Source organism: Neophocaena asiaeorientalis, unplaced genomic scaffold (assembly GCF_003031525.2).
Source record: "Neophocaena asiaeorientalis asiaeorientalis breed wild unplaced genomic scaffold, Neophocaena_asiaeorientalis_V1.1 scaffold757, whole genome shotgun sequence".
Lineage (NCBI taxonomy): Eukaryota > Metazoa > Chordata > Mammalia > Artiodactyla > Phocoenidae > Neophocaena > Neophocaena asiaeorientalis.
The window spans coordinates 489,720-507,898 of record NW_020172686.1 but is presented as its reverse complement, the minus strand read 5'-3'; the positions used below and the strand labels follow the sequence as shown (position 1 = coordinate 507,898).

Genomic DNA, 18,179 nt, shown 5'->3' with positions numbered 1-18,179 from the left:
CCTGCAGCAAAACTCCCCTGCGTGATCGTGATCGCAAGCCTCCCTTTCCTGGAGTCCAGCACCAGCCCGCCCCATTAGGTGTGGCCTCCCACCCCCGCCCCCCACTCCCAGATGGGGCAATGCGGGGAGGGGGCGTCAGCTCCACCCTCAGGCCTGAGCAGGGACATTCTCCCATGCTGTCCTCGGCGCCCGTGCCCACGCTCCTTCTCCAGCCAACAGCCGCTGGGAGAGCACGTAGCCGCCACGAAGTGCCGGGTCCCCAGGGGCTGTGTGCCCCGCTGCTTGCAGTGCGCTGAGACGGAAGCCAAGCGTGAACTCCTGTGCGCATCCAGTGAAGTCTGGTTGCTGATTAGAGCGATCAGCCTGTCCTGATACCGCAAAGGGTCGTTCTCTTCATCTTCAGGTCTAGGGCTCAGAGACGAAACGACCAGCTGGGGCCATCGGGGTGGATGTGGGACGTGCCGGCCTGGGCTGGGCCCTCAGGGAACCCAGCGGCGTGCGCACCCCGGACGGTGGGAGAGGACGTCTGCTTGGGTGAGCCTGTCCACGTGGCAGCCGAGGCAGCTACCAAGAAACAGCCGTCACCAGGAACCGAGGGCCGCGCTCAGAGAACCCTTCCAGCCTGGACGCACAGCAGAGTCCGCGGAACAGCCGTGACTCCGACGCCACCAGGCATCTCCGCGCACAGGGGGAGCGACGCCACCAGGCATCTCCGCGCACAGGGGGAGCGACGCCACCAGGCATCTCCGCGCACACGGGGAGCGACGCCACCGGGCATCTCCGCGCACACGGGGAGCGCTGATACAGCTCAGCTCAGGGTGCGTGCCAGGGGTGGTTTGTTCCTGAAAGCCTCCCTGTGTCACCTGCAAATCATGTGAGAAAGACTTGAGGGTCCCGAGCAGGTCGCCTGTGGAACTGACGACTTCTGTTCCGCCAAAGTGGCCCGGGCGGGGCCCACGGTGCCTGACTGGGGTGTGCAGCCCCGAGAGCCAGAGTCTGTGCATCATTCCCTCCCAAGTGGCCTTAAACAGGCTGGACCAGAGAGCAGTCACGAGGACGCTGGCAAGGCCACCAACAGCAGCAGAAGTTTCTCCCAGGCCCGCACGTGGGAGCCAGCAGCTTCTCAGATCTCCCAGCGGCACACTCTGAGTCTGCCCGGCAGCTAGAATCTTCCTCCAGGGCAGCTGGAGAAGAATAACGGGGATGGGCCCTGTGGAGTGGCCAGGCGCACCCTGCTCTGTGAGATGGAAGCTGAGAGGGAATTGGGGTCGAAGGCCCTGCTGTCACCTGCTGTCCCAGCCCCCAGGTGGCTGCCAGCCCTGGCCAGCTGTTTTATTATTCAGGTATGGAGTGGCCAGCGGATCAGGAGACCACGTCCACTGACGGGAGGAGGGGCCGTGGAGAGGTCAGGAGGCAGAGGGTGGGGTGCACCGGGGTCAGAGCCTTTACTGGGCTTCCCAGGGAAGGATGCCTCAGGGGAGCCCAGCAGTGGCTGGCTGAGCCATTCCCGGGGCTCTGGGGCACGGGGCTGGCCCTGCCCTGGGTGTGAGAGCCCACAGTGGGGGTCGGGGTGGGGCTCGGGCTGACTGGGTTACATGTGACAGGGGCGCTCAGCTGAGTGGTTTACAGCCTCCTGGAATCGGGAACCTGGGAGAGGCCATCCCTCCGGGTCAGCGAGGCCTCAGACATCAAAGTATCAGAATAAAGACATTTAAAAGACAGTTAAGGGAATTCCCTGGCAGTCCAGTGGTTAGGACTCCGAGTTTTCACTGCCGAGGGCCAAGGTTTGATCCCTGGTCGGGGAACTAAGATCCCACCGGCCTCTTGGAGCCACCAAAAAAAAAAAAAAAAACACAGTTACTACACAGGCCAGCCCTCCTCTCCCCTCTGCATGGCTCCCCTCTGGCCTGTCTTGAGTCTGTGCAAGCCCAGGCCAGCTGTCTCGTAACGAGCCAGCATTATAGGTCATGGACGTTTGCATTTGGGCACATGAATCAATGCCCTCTTTTCCAATGCCCTTTGGGGTGATCCTTCCCCTGAATAATCCTGAAGGAGGTGGTGTCTCCAGCCCTGACCCAGCCTGGCAGTGGCCACGTGCACCAGGCTGGGCCATACCAGCGGTGCTCCCCAGGTTCTCTGAAAGTACAGGAAGGATGGACAGATGTTTGGGGAGGGGCTCAAGGCTCAGACTGCCTGCGTTTCCAGGTTGGGGGACCAGCCCCATGGTTTTGTTTTGTTTGTTTTGTTTTTCGGGGTGGTTTTGGCCATGCTGCGTGGTTTACGGGATCTTAGTTCCCCAACCCAGGATTGAACCCTGGGCCGTGGCAGTGAAAGTGCTGAACCCTAACCACTGGACCGCCAGGGAGTTCCCGCAGCCTGGTGGTTTATCTGTTTACCTCTTATCTGGCACTGTTTCACCAGCCAGCGCCCACCTGTGGAGGGATTGGATTCGTAAACAGGAGCTCGGCCACCGTGGCACCTCCCGCCAGGTCTCCCAGAGGCGCTTCTCGGCTGTGATCAGGGAGGGTGGGCCGGGCCTGAGCAGCCGCACTGCTGACCGGCCCCCAGGCCACTCTGAGGGGAGAGGAGCTGCAGCAGCCCCGGCCGCTCTCCAGCTTCGACGCTGGGACCCCTGAGGCCTTTGGGGTCAGCCCTGAGGCAGCAGACGCCGGACCCCATTCCTCCTCCATCCCCCTCGGCAACCAGGGCTGCGTCTGGAGAAGCAGCTGCAGTTGTTTGCTGAGCCACCAGCTCCAAAGGACCTGAGATTTGCTGGGTCTCTGCTCTGGGCCCGAAGCTCTTTATTTCGGGTCCAAGATGTGTCAGCGGCCTTCTGTCCCAGTGGCCGGCACGCTGAGCCCTAGGCCTCCGGCAGAGGGGGCTCCTGGTTGTCCCTCCTGAAGTCCCCCCACGGGGCAGGGGCCTGCTCCACAGAACAGCTGCACGCCCACAGGGCGAGCTGTCCCCAGCGGCAGGTGTGAGTGTGCGTGTGTGCGTGCGTGTACGCGCGTGTCCTTTCCCACCCACCTGGCCGCCCTGCGGGTCTCACTGCAGGGTCGAGCCGCGGGCCCCGTCGCCTCTCTGGGGGGACCCAGTTGGAAACCCTGGTTGCAGCAGCAGAGGCCCCTGTGTTCAGCTATATCCAAACAGAACCGCGGGCCTTGCTCCTTCCGCCTCCCCAGGAGGCCCCTGGGACAGCACGGCCTCCCCCGAGTGCAGATTCGGGCCCCAGGGACCCGACCATCAGACCATCAGTTCTGATGTGGTCAGCAGGGGTGAGAATTTTAACCTCCACCAGGAGATGCTACCGCAGAGCAGGCTGGGAAGCTCCTGCGCTGGCAGCGCGGCAGTGCCCCTCCGTGTCTCTCGGCCCTCACGGGAAGGCTCACGGAGAGGCGGGGCCGGTGAGGAGCCGTGTGCCACGCTCCTGGGCTGTGCGGCCAAGGGGATGAACTCGGAGTCCAGAGAGGCGTCTCCCTACAAAGGATGCACGGACACGTGGCCTCTCCCGCCAAGTGGCTGGGACCATTTTCCTTCTCCGCTCAGGTTTCAGGAGGCACTGGCTTTTTAGTAGCAGGGCTCTCCAGAAATGTCGTGTTGACCATTGTGGTGCAGGAGGAAGATGGGGAAGAATCCACGAGAAACGACAGCTTGATTCACGATGGACGTCCTAAGAGCGTCGATTCGAGGGAAGGCACTCAGGCCCTGTCACCCGCTCTGCCATCCCCAGGCCACACGCGGCCCCCCTGTCACCGGGTCCTGGTCCCAGCCCCTCGGCTCCTATTGGGACACCTGTCGGGCGCGCATTGCCAGGGCGGCTGGAGGGTAAATAAACCTTCACAGGCATTCCTGCTGATGGACCGTTATTTCCGGACTTTGTAAGAAGGGCTTATGTATAAAGGCTGCTGCTCTGGAATCCCAGCCTCAGAAACCAGCAGCAAGGCTCCAGGAGCTGAGATCTGCTGGCTGAGAGGCAGGGGTCCCTCTGGGCGGCGTGGGCGCCCCCCCGCCCCCGTGCCCTTCGCCCTCCCTCCAAGCCGCTGCCCGAACGCCTGACACCTGGTCCTCTGCCTCGTGTTTGCTGTTTCTGTTTGGGTGGCAACTAACCAAGTCGATTGAGATAATTAGTGGTTGAGACACAGGGTGGGCGTGACCGGAACACTTAGACCGTGTGAATCGTCCCTGTGACACCTTTCACAGCTGTGGGTGAAGCAGAAACTTCAGGGTCTTCGTGCAAGGGTTCTGAATCCCTGTCCCACCACGAACCAGCTGTGTGAGCCTGGATGTCTTTCTTAACGTCTCTGAGCCTCAGTTCTTCTTTTCATCTGCAGCGAGGGTGAGGTTAATCCCCTGCTCGCCCCCGCATGGCATTGTTGGGGTTTGTCGTCATCCCACTGCTACCTCCTGGTCCAGCCTTGTCAGCTGGGAATGCGGTAATGGAAAACCCCACTGACCGAGGCTTACATTTTAGTGGGGCAGACAACATGGAATCAGCAGGTAAATGGTGTCACATGTGAGAAAGACACAAAAGCCACAGAGGCAGACAGGGCTGGCCGGGGAATGAGGCTTGAGGGGCTGCGCTTTAAATGGGGTGGTAAGGAGGGAATCCCGGAGGAGGTGACATGCGAGCACTGTTGAAGGTGGAGAGGCGGCCAGGCAAGCGGAGCTCGGGGAGGGCGTTCCCGCCAGAGGGAGCAGCCAGCACAGGGGCCCTGGCAGGGTGTGGGGTGGGCGCTGAGACGAGCAGGGGCGAGGGGAGGTTCAGAGGCCTGCACGGCTGGACGGAAGCCCCGGCCCCGGCTGGAGACTAGGCAGGCACGGACAGCAGGGAGGCCCCTCAGGAAACGTGCGGCGACGGTGGCCACAGAGGATGGGCAGGGGGACCGGGCACTTGCCCTGCGGGTGTGCAGAGCTTCCTCTGTTTGTTTCAGTGTTTGGCCTCCTGGAAGGTTCCCGGCTCACCAGGTGACCACCTGTGCTCCCAGCCTCCTGGGCAGCTGGGCCACGTGCCGGGGTTTGACAGAGGTGTGTGAGCGGAAGTGGTGGGAGTTGGGCAGGGCCCTCAGCCCTCCCCCTGCGGCCCCACCTCCAGCCACGTGGAAGCAAAGCCACGTGGAAGCAAGGCTGGGTCTGCAGCTCGGGACCTGGGCGTAAACATGCACCGCGTCTCTGATACAGAGCGTGCGCGGTTCTCACCGTCGGGCGGAGGCCGTGGGTGCTGCCTGCGAGCCTGCAGGGTGCCAAGCAGTGGTCCCGAGTGGCCATGAGCCGGGCCAGGGGAGAGCGTGCTGGGTACGTGCTCAGCGAGCCACGAGGAGTGGGCAGCCTCCCCTCCCTCGCTCGGGTGATTTCTTATCCCAGCCGTGGGTGGTGTCAGGAGGGGCTGCCCGTTACCTGCTGTGAGACTTTCCTGTCTTCCTCTGCTTTCCCGGGGGCAGAGAGTAGGGCCGAGGGAGCAGGCAGGGCTGGGCCGTGCTCTTCCCCGAGACGGGGGCTTGGCGTCTGTGGTGGGTGAATGGCAGCCCCAGAGACCTCTGCCTGGAAGCTGTGAGGGGTCTCAAGATGAGATCCTCCTGGAATTAGGGTGGGCCCTAAATCTGATGGCTGCTGTCCTTACCCGAGAGAGGAGAGGGGAACTTGAGACACAGACCCATGGTGGGGAGGCCGCGTGACGGGAGGGATGGGGCCACAAGCCAAGGGCACCTGGGGCCACCAGAAGCTGGGAGAGGGAGGTGGGACCCTCCGCTGGAGCCCCGGAGGGAGCGGGGCCTCAAGGGCCGTGAGAGAATGTTGTTTACATTCTGTTACATGTCTGTTGTTTACACCTGGTCTGCGGTCCTTGTTATGCAGCCCCAGGAAACGAGCGCGGCCTCTAGTTGGTGTGAGCTCTAGCAGGCCCCGCCTTCCACGCCTCCCATGAAGCCAGCCCCGCTTCTCAAGCCCCTCCTCATGGGTCCCAAAGTGGGTTCTGCAAATTCAGGCTGGAGCCCCGAGGCGTCAAGGCCACTCTGCGCAGTCGCTGTCTGGGAGGAATGGGCCTTGATGAAGCCGGCGCCACTTAAACTGGGCGTAAGGCAGAACGTTTAGGCTGAAGAAGGCTAGACAAGAGGCCAGAGGGACCCACGGAGTGAAATCCATGCCCAAGACTGAGAAGCACCCAGTTGTGTTTGTCAACAAGACTTCAGCTTAAAGTACTCGTGCCTGCCAACGTACCTGACGATTTAGCCCAAGAACGTGTTTCTAATGTGGAGTACAGCCTTGATTTTAATAGTGAAGAAACTACAGGAGGAAAATCTAAATGTCTAATAACTGGGGCAATAGGGAAGTGAATTAAGGCCCATCCTCTCTGCGATAAGAAATGACAACTTTTGGACTTCCCTAGTGGTGCAGTGGTTAAGAATCCGCCTGCTAATGCAGGGGGCATGGGTTTGATCCCTGGTCCGGGAAGACCCCTTCCACTGCAGAGCAACTAAGCCCGTGCGCCACAACTACAGAGCCTGCGCTCTAGAGCCCGTGAGCCACAACTAATGAGCGCGTGTGCCACAACTACTGAGGCCTGTGGGCCTAGAGCCTGTGCTCTGCAACAAGAGAAGCCACCGCAGTGAGAAGCCCACGCACCGCAACGAAGAGTAGCCCCCGCTCGCCGCAACTAGAGAAAGCCCATGAGCAGCAACAAAGACCCAACGCAGCCAAAAAAAAAAAAAAAAAAATCCCACACCATTGTAAATCAACTAGATTGCAATAAAACTTATTAAAAAAAAAAAAAAGAGGGCTTCCCTGGTGGCGCAGTGGTTGAGAGTCCGCCTGCCGATGCAGGGGACACGGGTTCGTGCCCTGGTCTGGGAAGACCCCACGTGCTGCAGAGCGGCTGGGCCCGTGAGCCATGGCCGCTGAGCCTGTGCGTCCAGAGCCTGTGCTCCGCAATGGGAGAGGCCACAGCAGTGAGAGGCCTGCGTACCGCAAAAAAAAAAAAAGAAATGACAACTTTCAAGTGTGGCTGCATGGACAAATGTTTGTGAACTGATGTTATATTTCAACTATAAAATACAACAGTTTCCATAAGACAGTGGCCGTGCGGGGGAGGTATGACCAGCACAGCATTGACATTAAGAGGCTGTGGGATTAGTCAGGCCTGGTCAGGTCCCGTGAGCTCGTGTGACTGGCTTAACCTCTCTGACCCTCGGTATCTTCTTCTGTACAGTGAGGAGAACATTGCCTGTGGTACCCGTCCTTCCTGGGTCGTGGTGGGTTGAGTGAGATGAGGCGAGTAAGGTGCTTAGCACATGCCTGGCATTTCCAAAACGTCTGAATTAGAAGAGGCTTAGGGGTAAGAATCTGACCAAAGAGAGCTTGGGCCAAGTTGATCAGACTGAGTTGTTCATGATGAAGTCGACCTGGTGGGTTGCACCAGCATTTTTTCAGTGGGATGGGGTAGGGTGGGATAAGATAGGGTAGGACATTAGTCTGGGTTATCCAGAGATGATAAGGAATTGGCCCACACAGTTACGGAGGCTCAGAAGTCCAAGACCTGCAGTTGGCAAGCTGGAGGCCCGGGAGAGCCGGGGGTGTGGTTCCAGACCAAGTCTGAAGGCAGGAGAAGACCAGCAGCCCAGCTCGATGACCGTCAGGCAAAGAGTGAACCGTCCCTCCCTCAGCCTTTCTGTTCTGTTCAGGCCTTCAACTGATTGGTTGGGGCCCACCCACACTGAGGAGGGCAATCTGCTTTACTCAGCCCACCAACTTGTGTTCATCTCACCTGGACACACCCAGAGCCGTGTGAACCAAATATCTGGGCGCCTCATGGCACAGGTAGGATCGCATAGGATGGGGTAGAATAGAACAGACTAACACAGCCCATGCCTAGTAAGGCTAAGTTTTGTCAGGTGAAGCAGTGCAGAAGCAAGCAGGCATGAAAGGAGATCCTGATGCAAGATAACATCTCTATTACAAGTGAGGGTTCTAGCAGTTAGGGACTTTGGGGAGCCTTATTTGCAGAAGAAACAGCTGTTTGTTTAGACTTTTCCTTTAGACCGAGACTGTGTCTGGGGTGCTTGAAGCACTGTTTGCGTAGCAAGCTGCTCTTTTTGGAGAATATAAATTTATTTATTTTATTTTTGGCTGTGTTGGGTCTTCATTGCTGGGCGCGGGCTTTCTCTAGTTGCGGCAAGCAGGGGCTACTCTTCATTGCGGTGCGCGGGCTTCTCATTGCGGTGGCTTCTCTTGTTGTGGAGCACGGGCTCTAGGCACACGGGCTTCAGTAGTTGTGGCACACGGGCTCAGTAGTTGTGGCTCATGGGCTCTAGAGCACAGCCTCAGTAGTTGTGGCGCGAAGGCTCAGTAGTTGTGGTGCACGGGCTTAGTTGCTCCGCGGCATGTGGGATCTTCCTGGACCAGGGCTCGAACCCGTGTCCCCTGCGTTGGCAGGCAGATTCTTATCCACTGCGCCACCAGGGAAGTCCCGCAAGCTGCTCTTTTAAAATTAGACTGTAGGTTGGTTCTTCCAGCTGCGGGGGGAGGACAGCTGCTGGTAGGAAGTAGCCCCCTCTCAGGCCAGGCTCTGGGCCCAGAGCAAACACTGAGTGGTGGCAGGGGCCATAGGAAAGGGATAATAATGAACTGTCAGGATATCAGAAAAAAATCCCTCCATTGTTTAGATCGTGGGACGTGCAAGAGAAATGCAATTCGGTGGGAAATCCAGAAGGGGAGGCAGCCTTGCCCCCAGGCTTTGGTGGGCTTAACCCAAAGCCACGGCTTCTCTTTGACGTCTTCCGCTGGAACGGCCCAGGCGGCCGGGCCTCCTTGCCCTCTGGAAGGCCTGTCCCGGGGATCTGAGAACAGGGGATCTGCGGGGAGGGTGGAGGGTGCCCTTGGCCCCGGTGGCTGCTGGGAGGGGTGGACCCACCATCCAGACCCGGGTCCCCACAGGTGTGGCAGTGCGGTGGCAGCATGGAGGTTCTGCCCTGCTCCCGCGTGGCCCACATCGAGCGTACCAAGAAGCCCTACAACAACGACATTGACTACTACGCAAAGCGCAACGCCCTGCGGGCGGCCGAGGTGTGGATGGACAGCTTCAAGTCCCACGTGTACATGGCCTGGAACATCCCCATGAGCGTAAGCTGGTGGACCGGGTGGTGACGGGGAGGGCTGGGGGCGGGGCTGCCCCCGGGGACAGCCTCAGTGGTCATCCAAGGCATAGCCCGGCCACGCGAGGTGGGGCCTCCTGGACAGCTCAGCCAGGATGAGGCTCAGGAACGCATGACCTTCACCAAGCAGAGCCCGTTTCCAGCAGCTGTGACGCTGGTTGGCACGCCTCCCTCCCGCCCCGAGAGCTCCTTCCCTCCATGGTGTGAGCCCCTGAGCGGCTGCAGACGTGGCACTGCGGGGTCGCAGCCGCTGCTGCGCTGAGAGCTGCCCCAGGGTGACCGCAGCCCCTCCTGGGACACGTAGCATCCCCCTCGCCCTGTGTGCATGCATGTATGTGCGTGTGCATGGGAGTGCTGAGGACAGGCTGCCCGTCCCGCTCACCCCCACTGGCTGCAGGACCAGCCTCACGCACTTCTGCTCCCCCGGACACGGGAGGATTCGCGTCTCTGGGGTAGACCCATCCTGGAAGCATCCACCCACAGAAGGAGCTCGATCTTTTATTAGGACACACACACACACACACAGGCACACGTGTGCACGGATGTCCAGCTGTCAGCAGATAGAGCTTCGTGTATATAACAAAAAAGTTAAGAGACGTTATCTTCATTTTGTGCAAAACGTCCTGGTATTTTAAACATCTTCACTGCAGCCTCCTGAACTGTGTTGGATTCACGGCCCCATGTCTGGGTGAGGCCGCCTTGTAGGCGGAGGGCTCCCAAGGTCATTTGCTTCCGCGTCCAGCCCAGGGTCTGCCCTTCACACCAGGCCCACGGTCCTTCCTTAGCTGGTATCAGAGCCTCGGGGACCCGGGCTTGGGGAGGGGGCTTTCTCAAACCCACCCAGGTCCCCAACCTGTCACAGAGTGTCAGGGCCCCCAGGGCCACCCTCAGGTTCAGTGTTTGGCTACAAGGACTCAGAACTCAGAAAAGCTGTTACGTGGGGGCTGTGGCTTCTTATAACGGAAGGATGTGACTGACTCCCAGGGAGTCACAGAAATTGCGCTTAATTCTCCCAGCTGCAATGTGTGACAGTACGTACAGCGCATCGCTAACCCGGGAAGCGCACCCGAGCCTCAGCCTCCAGAATTTACTGGGGCTCACGTGCACGGGGCTGACCTCCACGTGCCCGGCCTTGGTCTCCGGCCCCTGCAGAGGTCAAGCTGATGCCCCGCGGCGACCCCCGTAGATCACCCTGTAGCACAGACGACCGGGCCTGGCCCCCGTAAACAATACTCGGGATGTTTGAAGTCACCTCCCGGGAGCTGGCTGAGGGCAGGTCTTTCCTTGGGCGGGTGCAGGGTGTGACACGCCTGGCCCACACACACCGCCTGTGGCTGTCTGTCCGGGCCGGCTGCTCTCCAGCTGGTCCTGCTGCAAACAGGCCGGAGATGCCAGGCCTTTCCCATCGGCCCCGCTGCCCTGGACCTTCAAGGAGCCTGGGAGGGCGGAAGGCCCCCAGACGAGGCTCGGGGCCGGGAAGCCCTGAGCGTGGCACGGTCCTGTGATGGGGGGCCTGCAGGTCCTGGGGCTTCCCAACCCCCCCGGGCAGAGGCCTGGCTGGTGCGGGCTCTGCACACCGCAGCACCCGTCCCGCCTCGCTTCCGGCTTCGCAGAACCCCGGCGTGGACTTTGGGGACGTGTCCGAGCGGCTGGCCCTGCGCCAGAGGCTGAAGTGCCACAGCTTCAAGTGGTACCTGGACAACGTGTACCCGGAGATGAGGACCTACAACGACACGCTCACGTACGGAGAGGTACCGCCTCCGAGGGATGGCTGCACCCTGCACCCCGCACCCGCGCCCCGCCTCCCGGCATCCTGGCCTGTCCCCGGGCACACGTCCACGGACAGCAGCCAGCAGAGCGCACGGGCACACTCACGCACACACCAGTGTAAGAGCCGCAGGGACACACACTCGTGCCTGCATACCGAGGTACACAAAGTAGATTCAGAGACACGTGTGCGTACGTATGTGTCGCACACGTGTTTATACATGCCCTCATGCACACGCATTGATCTGTGCAGACGTGCATATGGGTGTAAGTGCACACAGACACGGAAGTGTACATTTGCACACTGAAAGCTACCTGTACATCTTCCCCTGTGTGTGCAGACCCCACCCAAGCTGCCTGCCCTGCACGCTGCAAATACTTGTTACTGAGGCAAAATGGTACGTGAACACATAAGTGCATGTGTGCAGAGCCCTGCACACGGATGCGTTCACACACAGCGTGTCTGTGTGCCACAATACCTGCATGCGAGTGCTCGACACACAGGCTCACACCAGTACAGGCACCAGCTGCGGGAAGACCCACGTGTCTGCACCGGCCCCCACGTGCACGGCCACGCACACCTCTCCTTAAAGCCGGGGGAGGGCACTGCGTTCCTGCCCACTCGTCCTGGGCTGTGCTGGGGGACAGGCCTCCCCCTACCCCAGGCCTCAGCTCCTCCACGGGGACCCAGGCTCCCCAAGGCGAAGGAACGCATGAACTTAGGTGGGCCAAGCAGAAGTGATACCAAGGGGCGGGGAATGATCCCAGGAGGCCTGTCCGTTCCTGGAGCTCCTGGTACACCCCCAAGCCAGATTCCCGCTCCTCTGGACACAGAGGTTTCCCACATGACAGGGAGCTCCAGGGATGCGTATCAGCAGCGTGGGCGGGAGGCCACCCTCCTCCCAGCCCCTCCCAGGCTGCCCTGCGCGCTCCTGACCACGATGAGTCAGATTCATGCATCGCCCACCCTCAGAAGCTGTAACGTTAGGAACTTCGCCAGCTGACAAGGTTCAAACCTGTGCTACCTCTTGGGGTGGGAGTGCTGTGTCAGTTAGTTAGTGCTGCCAAACAAACATCCCTAGAACACAGAGGGTTCGGGCAGTAAGTCTCTGTGCCTGCTCACGAGTCTAGGGGTCGTCCAGGCAGCCCTGACCTGGGGCAGGCTGAGAGGACCTCGGCCAGTCTGACATCAGGTCTCTGGGGACAGGCTCACCCGCACACCTGGAGGGTCGCTGGCTGTCAACAGGGCACTGGGGCGCAGGTGACATGTCTGTCACCCCCAGCGGGCAGCTCGGCTTGTTCTCAGGGTAGAGTCAGGGGTCAAGGCAGAGTGGGGGCTGCAGGTGTCCTGAGGCTCAGAGCTGCACACAGCCGTCTCCGTTGCGTCTCCTGGCTGAGCAAGCCTCCAGGCCAGACCAGACTCGGGGGCTGTGGGAGTAGCACCCTGACCCCCGGTGAGGGGACGAGCTGCAGTCACGCGGCAAAAGACGTGAATGTGGGGAGGCCGTTCCCGGGAGCCAGCCAGGCCCTCCTCGCTGTTTTTCAGGGCTACCGCTTCTGTGGCGAGCTTCACCCGGGGAGGGTGGCCGGGTCTACACGCACACGCACGCACACACGGCACATCTGTCCACATCGCCCCCAGAGCCAGGCATGGTCATCCCTTCCGAGGAGCCCAGCCAGTCCCTCCCCAGCCAGCCCACAGGCCAGGGCACTTTTTTTTCCCCTCCTCTCCCCTCTCTCTTCCTTCCTCCCCCCTCCCCCTGTCCCTCCTCTTATCCCAGGAGGGCCACCCCTTCCTGCGACCACAGGCCCTGGGCAGGGGACTGGTCGGTAAAGCTCCCTCTAGCCTGCCTCTGCCTTTAGCACCCTTGTGACGGGGCCTCTCCTTTGATTTCTGGTCGTAGGTGAGAAACAGCAAAGCCAGCGGCTACTGCTTGGACCAGGGGGCAGAAGACGATGACCGTGCCATCCTGTACCCCTGCCACGGGATGTCCTCCCAGGTAGGGGTGGCGGTGACGTTCCTGAGGGACACAGCCCCGAACACAGGTGGAGGTGGCTCCCGGGGGGCAGAGGCAGGCCTGCCGGGGCATTCTGATGCCGTGCAGGCTGTGAGCTCAGGCCCTGGGTAAATTAAGAGCAACGGCTTTGCTTTGGGCGAATCACCTGGCACCTGTGCCTCAGTTTCCCTATCCATTGAGGGGATGATCACGGACCTATTTCTCAGGGCTGCCGTGTGGACTGAAGTGGAAAATGAGGGTAAATGGTAGCCACAGTGTAGACGTAACCCAGGAAGTATCACATTAGCCACCAGTTCTTATCACCTGAAGGGCTTTAAAGACAGCCCCTCGGGTGTCCAGACCCCAGGCAGGTGTGTTTCCAGAGGTGGCGGTGCTGGTGTGCTGGAGCCCGATGCACAGCCTGATGTTTCCAATCCCAAGCGGACCCGCCTTCTGCTTGCAGTGACAATGCTTCTTCTCAGTGGGTGGGATTTAAATTAACCCCCGAAATGACACTCGGCCCCCTTGAAGCTCTCTGAACCTGCTCCCGCTCTGGGACACCCACGGGTGCTGACACATCCGCACAGCTGCGTGGGGGTCCATCGCGGGCGCGAGGTGCCGAGCCTGTGGCGACGGAGAAGACCGTGCCCCCTGGCACCCCTGCAGCCTCTGCACAGGACCCCTGCTGGCACGTGGCCTTGCCTTAAGAGAGCGAAGCAGAATCACCCATCGAGGTGCAAACGTGGCCTCCCGGGAGAAATCCAGTTTGCTGGACCCTCAGCTGCAGGAGGGAATCCTCTGGCCGGCACAGACCTGAGGTGAGGGGCCACGTCTGTGGGGCGTCGCCGGACAAGCCCTGCTCCTCTTCGACTCCAGGTGGCTGGGTGGACGGTGGTCGTTTCCCAGCGAGCCCTGCTGTGGAGCGCGGGGCCAGCCTCGGAGGTGTCTGGGGCAGCGAATCGCGCGGCTGAGTGAGGTGTGGGTGTTCCAAGGACGCCGCGTGACGCCTGGGGGAGCGCCCCCCTCCACCTGCGAGTGGATCCTGGGGCGGCCGGCAGAAGCGGCCTCGCTGCTGGAACCAGGGTGGATGTGGACACAGGTGGACGGGGAGGGCAGCCCACGGGACCGCGCCCCACGGGGAGGTCAGATGGACCTGTGTGCCCACCAGGCCGGACACGCCCGTGGTGGTGTCTCCTTTGCAAATGACTTCAGTCGGTTTGGTCTCAGTGGAGGCTGCCGAAGTGTTCACGGGGACAAGCTACATCCCCAAACCCCGATCCCCGGCTGTGTTAGTGTCCTGGGGCCAACTGGGAACCGGTTCAAATGACAGGTGTTTATTCTCTCGGCTCTGGAGACCAGAAATCTGAAATCACGGCATGGGCAGGGCTGTGCTCCCTCCTGAGGCTCTAGGGCCACCCTTCCCGCCCCGGTGGCCCCACAGTTCTTGTCTGGTGGCCACATCCCTCCAGGCTCTGCCTCCGTCATTGCGTGGCCTGTGCGGGCCTGCGGCTGAGTCTCCACCCTGCCTTCTCCTTGTGTCTCTGTTTTCTCTGCTCATCAGGATACCAGTCACGTTGGATTAGGGCCGCCCTAACCCAGTGTGACCTCATCTTACCTCGAGCGCTTCTGCAATGATCCTATTTCCAAATAAGGTCCCATTCACAGGTGCCAGGGGGTTAGGACTTCAACATGACTTTTGGGGGGAAACGGTTCAGCCTACAACATAAAGAAAGCCAGTCTCGGACCCAAATCTGCACACGTACAGATGGTTAGTAAATGGTCTTCAGGGGGCAGACACAGACCAGTGTATGGACCCCTCACGATGGGGCCCAGCCCTCTGTCCTCTGTCCGCTGCGCTGGCCTGACCATTGTGAGTGAGAGGGACACGGGGCAGGCGCGTCCACCTCCGTGTGGGCGTGGGACCCCTCCTGGGCTGGACTCGACATAGCCTGGGGGTCGTTAGGAGGCCCTTTCTTTAACCTGTCAGGTTTTATTCTGACCACTTTCAAGCTTCCAGAAAAGTAGAAAAGTCTTCAAATGACCAACCACACGGTCATGGGGTCAACAAAGAGCAGCTGCCGGCCAAAGAAAAGTTTTTACCTTTTTAAAGGTTTATGGAGGGAAAAGAAGGGAAAACACGTGCAGCAGTAACCATGAAGCACACATGCTTTTCCCTGCCCTTCACAGACACGGTTCTCCACCCCTGATTCTGATGCAGTGGTGTTCAGATCGGGCCGTATTTGCATCATTTATTTTTTTCTGAGTCATTTTAAAGCAAGTTGCAGGCGTCAGGTCCTTTCACCTCAGAGTATTTCAGAACGCATCTCTAAAAGTACACAGCTTCCCCACAAGCCAGCGGCGACGCCTGTGGTCACCAAAGCCCTTCCCAGCCCGGCTTGCTGCCCCGCTCGGCATCTGGGACAGACCTCCCTGAGCACGGGCCGTGCTGGCTCCCCGGCACTGAGGCTCCCGCTTCCGAGCTCCGCCAGGCCTTACCTCCGAGGCTGAAGCTACAGGTGGCAGGGGCTCTGGCTTGGAGCTTGTGCTGGACATTTCAGGGGCTGCCGACCCCATATTCAAATCTCCGTGGCTTCAGAAAGTTTACAGAGAAGGGACACGAGCATATCTGTGACCACCTGTCCCCAGGCAGAATGGCCCGCAAGGATCACAGTCTTTATTTTACTCACAGATCTGCAGCAGGACCCACTCTGCACGGCACTGCCCAGGCCACCCGGCAGGCTGGTGAGGCCACGTCTGAGCCACCGTGAGCTGCTGCTCCGGGGCCTCGGCCCCTCCCCACACGGCCTCCCCCCTGCTGCTCGGGCCTCCTCACCCTGGAGCAGTGATGCCGAGGACGGTCATCCCAGGAGACGTGGGAGGTGTCACGTGCATTTACGCCCAGCCCCCGAGTCTGGTGGCACCCCTTCCGGGATGTTCACACGCCGCCCCCAGGAGGACGCAGGAGAGAACGTGGGCCCCATGCTAAGCGGGGGTGGCAGAGTCGCAGGGCCGTGCGAACATGCAGGGGAGGTGCTGCGCCATCAGATTGTACTGGAAAACACAGCAGAGGGTGTGTGTGTGCGCGCACCCACTCTCCTGGGAGAGAAAACGCGAGAAAGGAGAGGAGAGAAGCTCTTGACCGACCCCGGCACCTGCTGTGCTCAGCCTGCACTCCACACGCCTGTGGGTTCCCCACGGTGGCCCTGCCCGGCCGGCACTGTCGTCATCTCCCGCTCACAGATGAGGAAACCGAGGCACAGAGAGGTGGCGTGACTCGCCCAAAGCCACACAGCCGGGGGGCGGAGGAATCTAGAGCACTGGTTTCCTCGTGGGTGCACAGGCGTTACTTAGCTGGTGTTTGGCAAATGACATGACCTAGAACCATGAACTTGGGGCGGCCTCCGGTTCGAGGGCAGACGGGCGGCCCGGGGCACGTGTGAAGTCCTCCTCGTCTGAGGCCGAGGCTCTGGGCCCCATGGAGGGAGGGGTCCGAGCAGAGCTCCGGGGAAGGAGTCCGAGAGCATCCCGCTGGGGGAATTTGTGGAAGAAAGGGGGCTGGGGCCGCGGGGCCACAGGAAGGCATCCCTCGTGGGCTCCCCGCCCATGGCCTCTTGGGCGCCCTGGGGCCGAGGGGGCTCCTCGGGCCGGCCCCTCCCCAGCAAGGCTGGCCCCTGACCGGGCTGGTCCCGCCCGCGATGCCCCACCTACTCCCTCCAGGGCCTCAGGCGGGCCCCTGTGAGGCCAGCCCCGGCCCACCGACGGCTACGCCTCTCCCCAGCTGGTGCGGTACAGCGCCGAGGGCCTGCTGCAGCTGGGCCCCCTGGGCTCCACCGCCTTCCTGCCCGACTCCAAGTGCCTGGTGGATGACGGCAGGGGCCGCACGCCTGCCCTGAGGAAGTGTGAGGACGTGGCCCGGCCAGCGCAGCGGCTGTGGGACTTCACCCAGGTCAGCGGGCTGCTGGGACCCCGGGCCGCCGGACCAGCCTGTGCGGAAGCCGAGGGCAGCGGGGGCTGCAGGGCTTGGGGGCTGGACCAGCTGCTCCCACGTGACCCCCTCACGGACGTTAGGGGACCTGCCAGCAGCCACAGCCAGGGAAGGGCCGGGCTGTTCACAGCCCCGTGGCTGCCTCTTCTGGCCTCCTGGGGAGGGGCTTTAGGCAGAAGGGATGGGGTCTGACTGCCCCGGAAGCCCCGCCCCAGCTGCTGGCCAAGCGGGGCCAGACTGGACTCCCCAGAGATTTGTTGAAATCGACCCAACTCCTCCCACGCAGGAGACCCTGGGACAGATGTGTGCACGGTCCTGTCTGGGGGCTCCTGGTTACAGGAGAGGCTGCAGGGATGAGCTGTCACTGTCTCAAGTGGACCCAGCAAGACCAGCGGGTCCCCAGGAGGCCGCGTTTGGAGCCAGGACGCTGAAGGCCAGCGTGCTTGGGAGGGACCTGTCTGGAGAAGGATAGAGGACGTACAGGACATGAGCTTGGGGGTCCTTGGGTTTGGGCCAGGGCCCTTGATGTCTGGGGGACCAGAGGGCCTGCAGAGGTGACCGATGGGCAAATCAGACATGCCAGGGGTCAGGGGGGCAATTCTGGGGGAGAAGCCTGTCTCAGGGGCCCTGGGGTCCACTGTCTTGATCACTCCTGGGACTCCAGGAGAAGGGAGATGGCTGACGGGGGCGGGGGCGAGAGGACAGAGGGATTGGGGGACAGAGGGACTGGGAGAGTCAGGACCCCGAGTCTCAGGTGGCCGTGCAGTGACCGCTTGGCCTTGGTATCACCCCCACTCCTTGGAAGCTCTCGCGATGGGACCCCCGGGCTGACTGGGTCTCCCTCCCATGCAGGGCGGTCCCATCATGAACAGAGACACAGGCCGGTGCCTGGAGGTGGAGATGTCCAAGGATGCCAACTTCGGGCTCCGGTTGGTGGTGCAGAGGTGCTCGGGGCAGAAGTGGACCATCAGAAACTGGATCAAGCCAGGGCGGCACTGACCCCCAGGCTCACCCTGTGCCCCCGCTCCAGCGCAGACCCTGAGGACCTGGGGCAGGCGTGGGGCCCCTCCCGCTCAGCCCACCACTGGAACCCAGAGGGCCCTGGCCGTGCCCGCATCCCCTCGGTGGGGGGGGGGGACCTATTCTCAGCTGCCGGCGGGTCCTGGGGACATGGGGACATGGGGACCTCTCCCCCTCCAGGAGCGCGGACCCCCCGCAGCTGGTGGCTCTGCCTAAGCGCGTCAGCTGACCGCCAGCTCCAGATCTGAATCACGTGCCTTTTCTACA

General features: G+C 61.3%; 1 protein-coding gene across 1 annotated transcript in view; it reads left to right on the top strand.

The window, feature by feature from the left end:
* The window catches only part of GALNT9 (polypeptide N-acetylgalactosaminyltransferase 9), a 90,650-nt gene extending 72,759 nt beyond the window's left edge, over positions 1-17,891 (top strand). Inside the window, exons 7-11 of the mRNA XM_024739879.1 lie at positions 8,926-9,111; positions 10,757-10,894; positions 12,815-12,910; positions 16,686-16,853; positions 17,745-17,891. Of these exons, the coding sequence (XP_024595647.1) occupies positions 8,926-9,111; positions 10,757-10,894; positions 12,815-12,910; positions 16,686-16,853; positions 17,745-17,891 (735 nt within the window). The remainder of the gene's footprint in view (positions 1-8,925; positions 9,112-10,756; positions 10,895-12,814; positions 12,911-16,685; positions 16,854-17,744) is intronic.
* Positions 17,892-18,179: the final 288 nt, after the last annotated feature.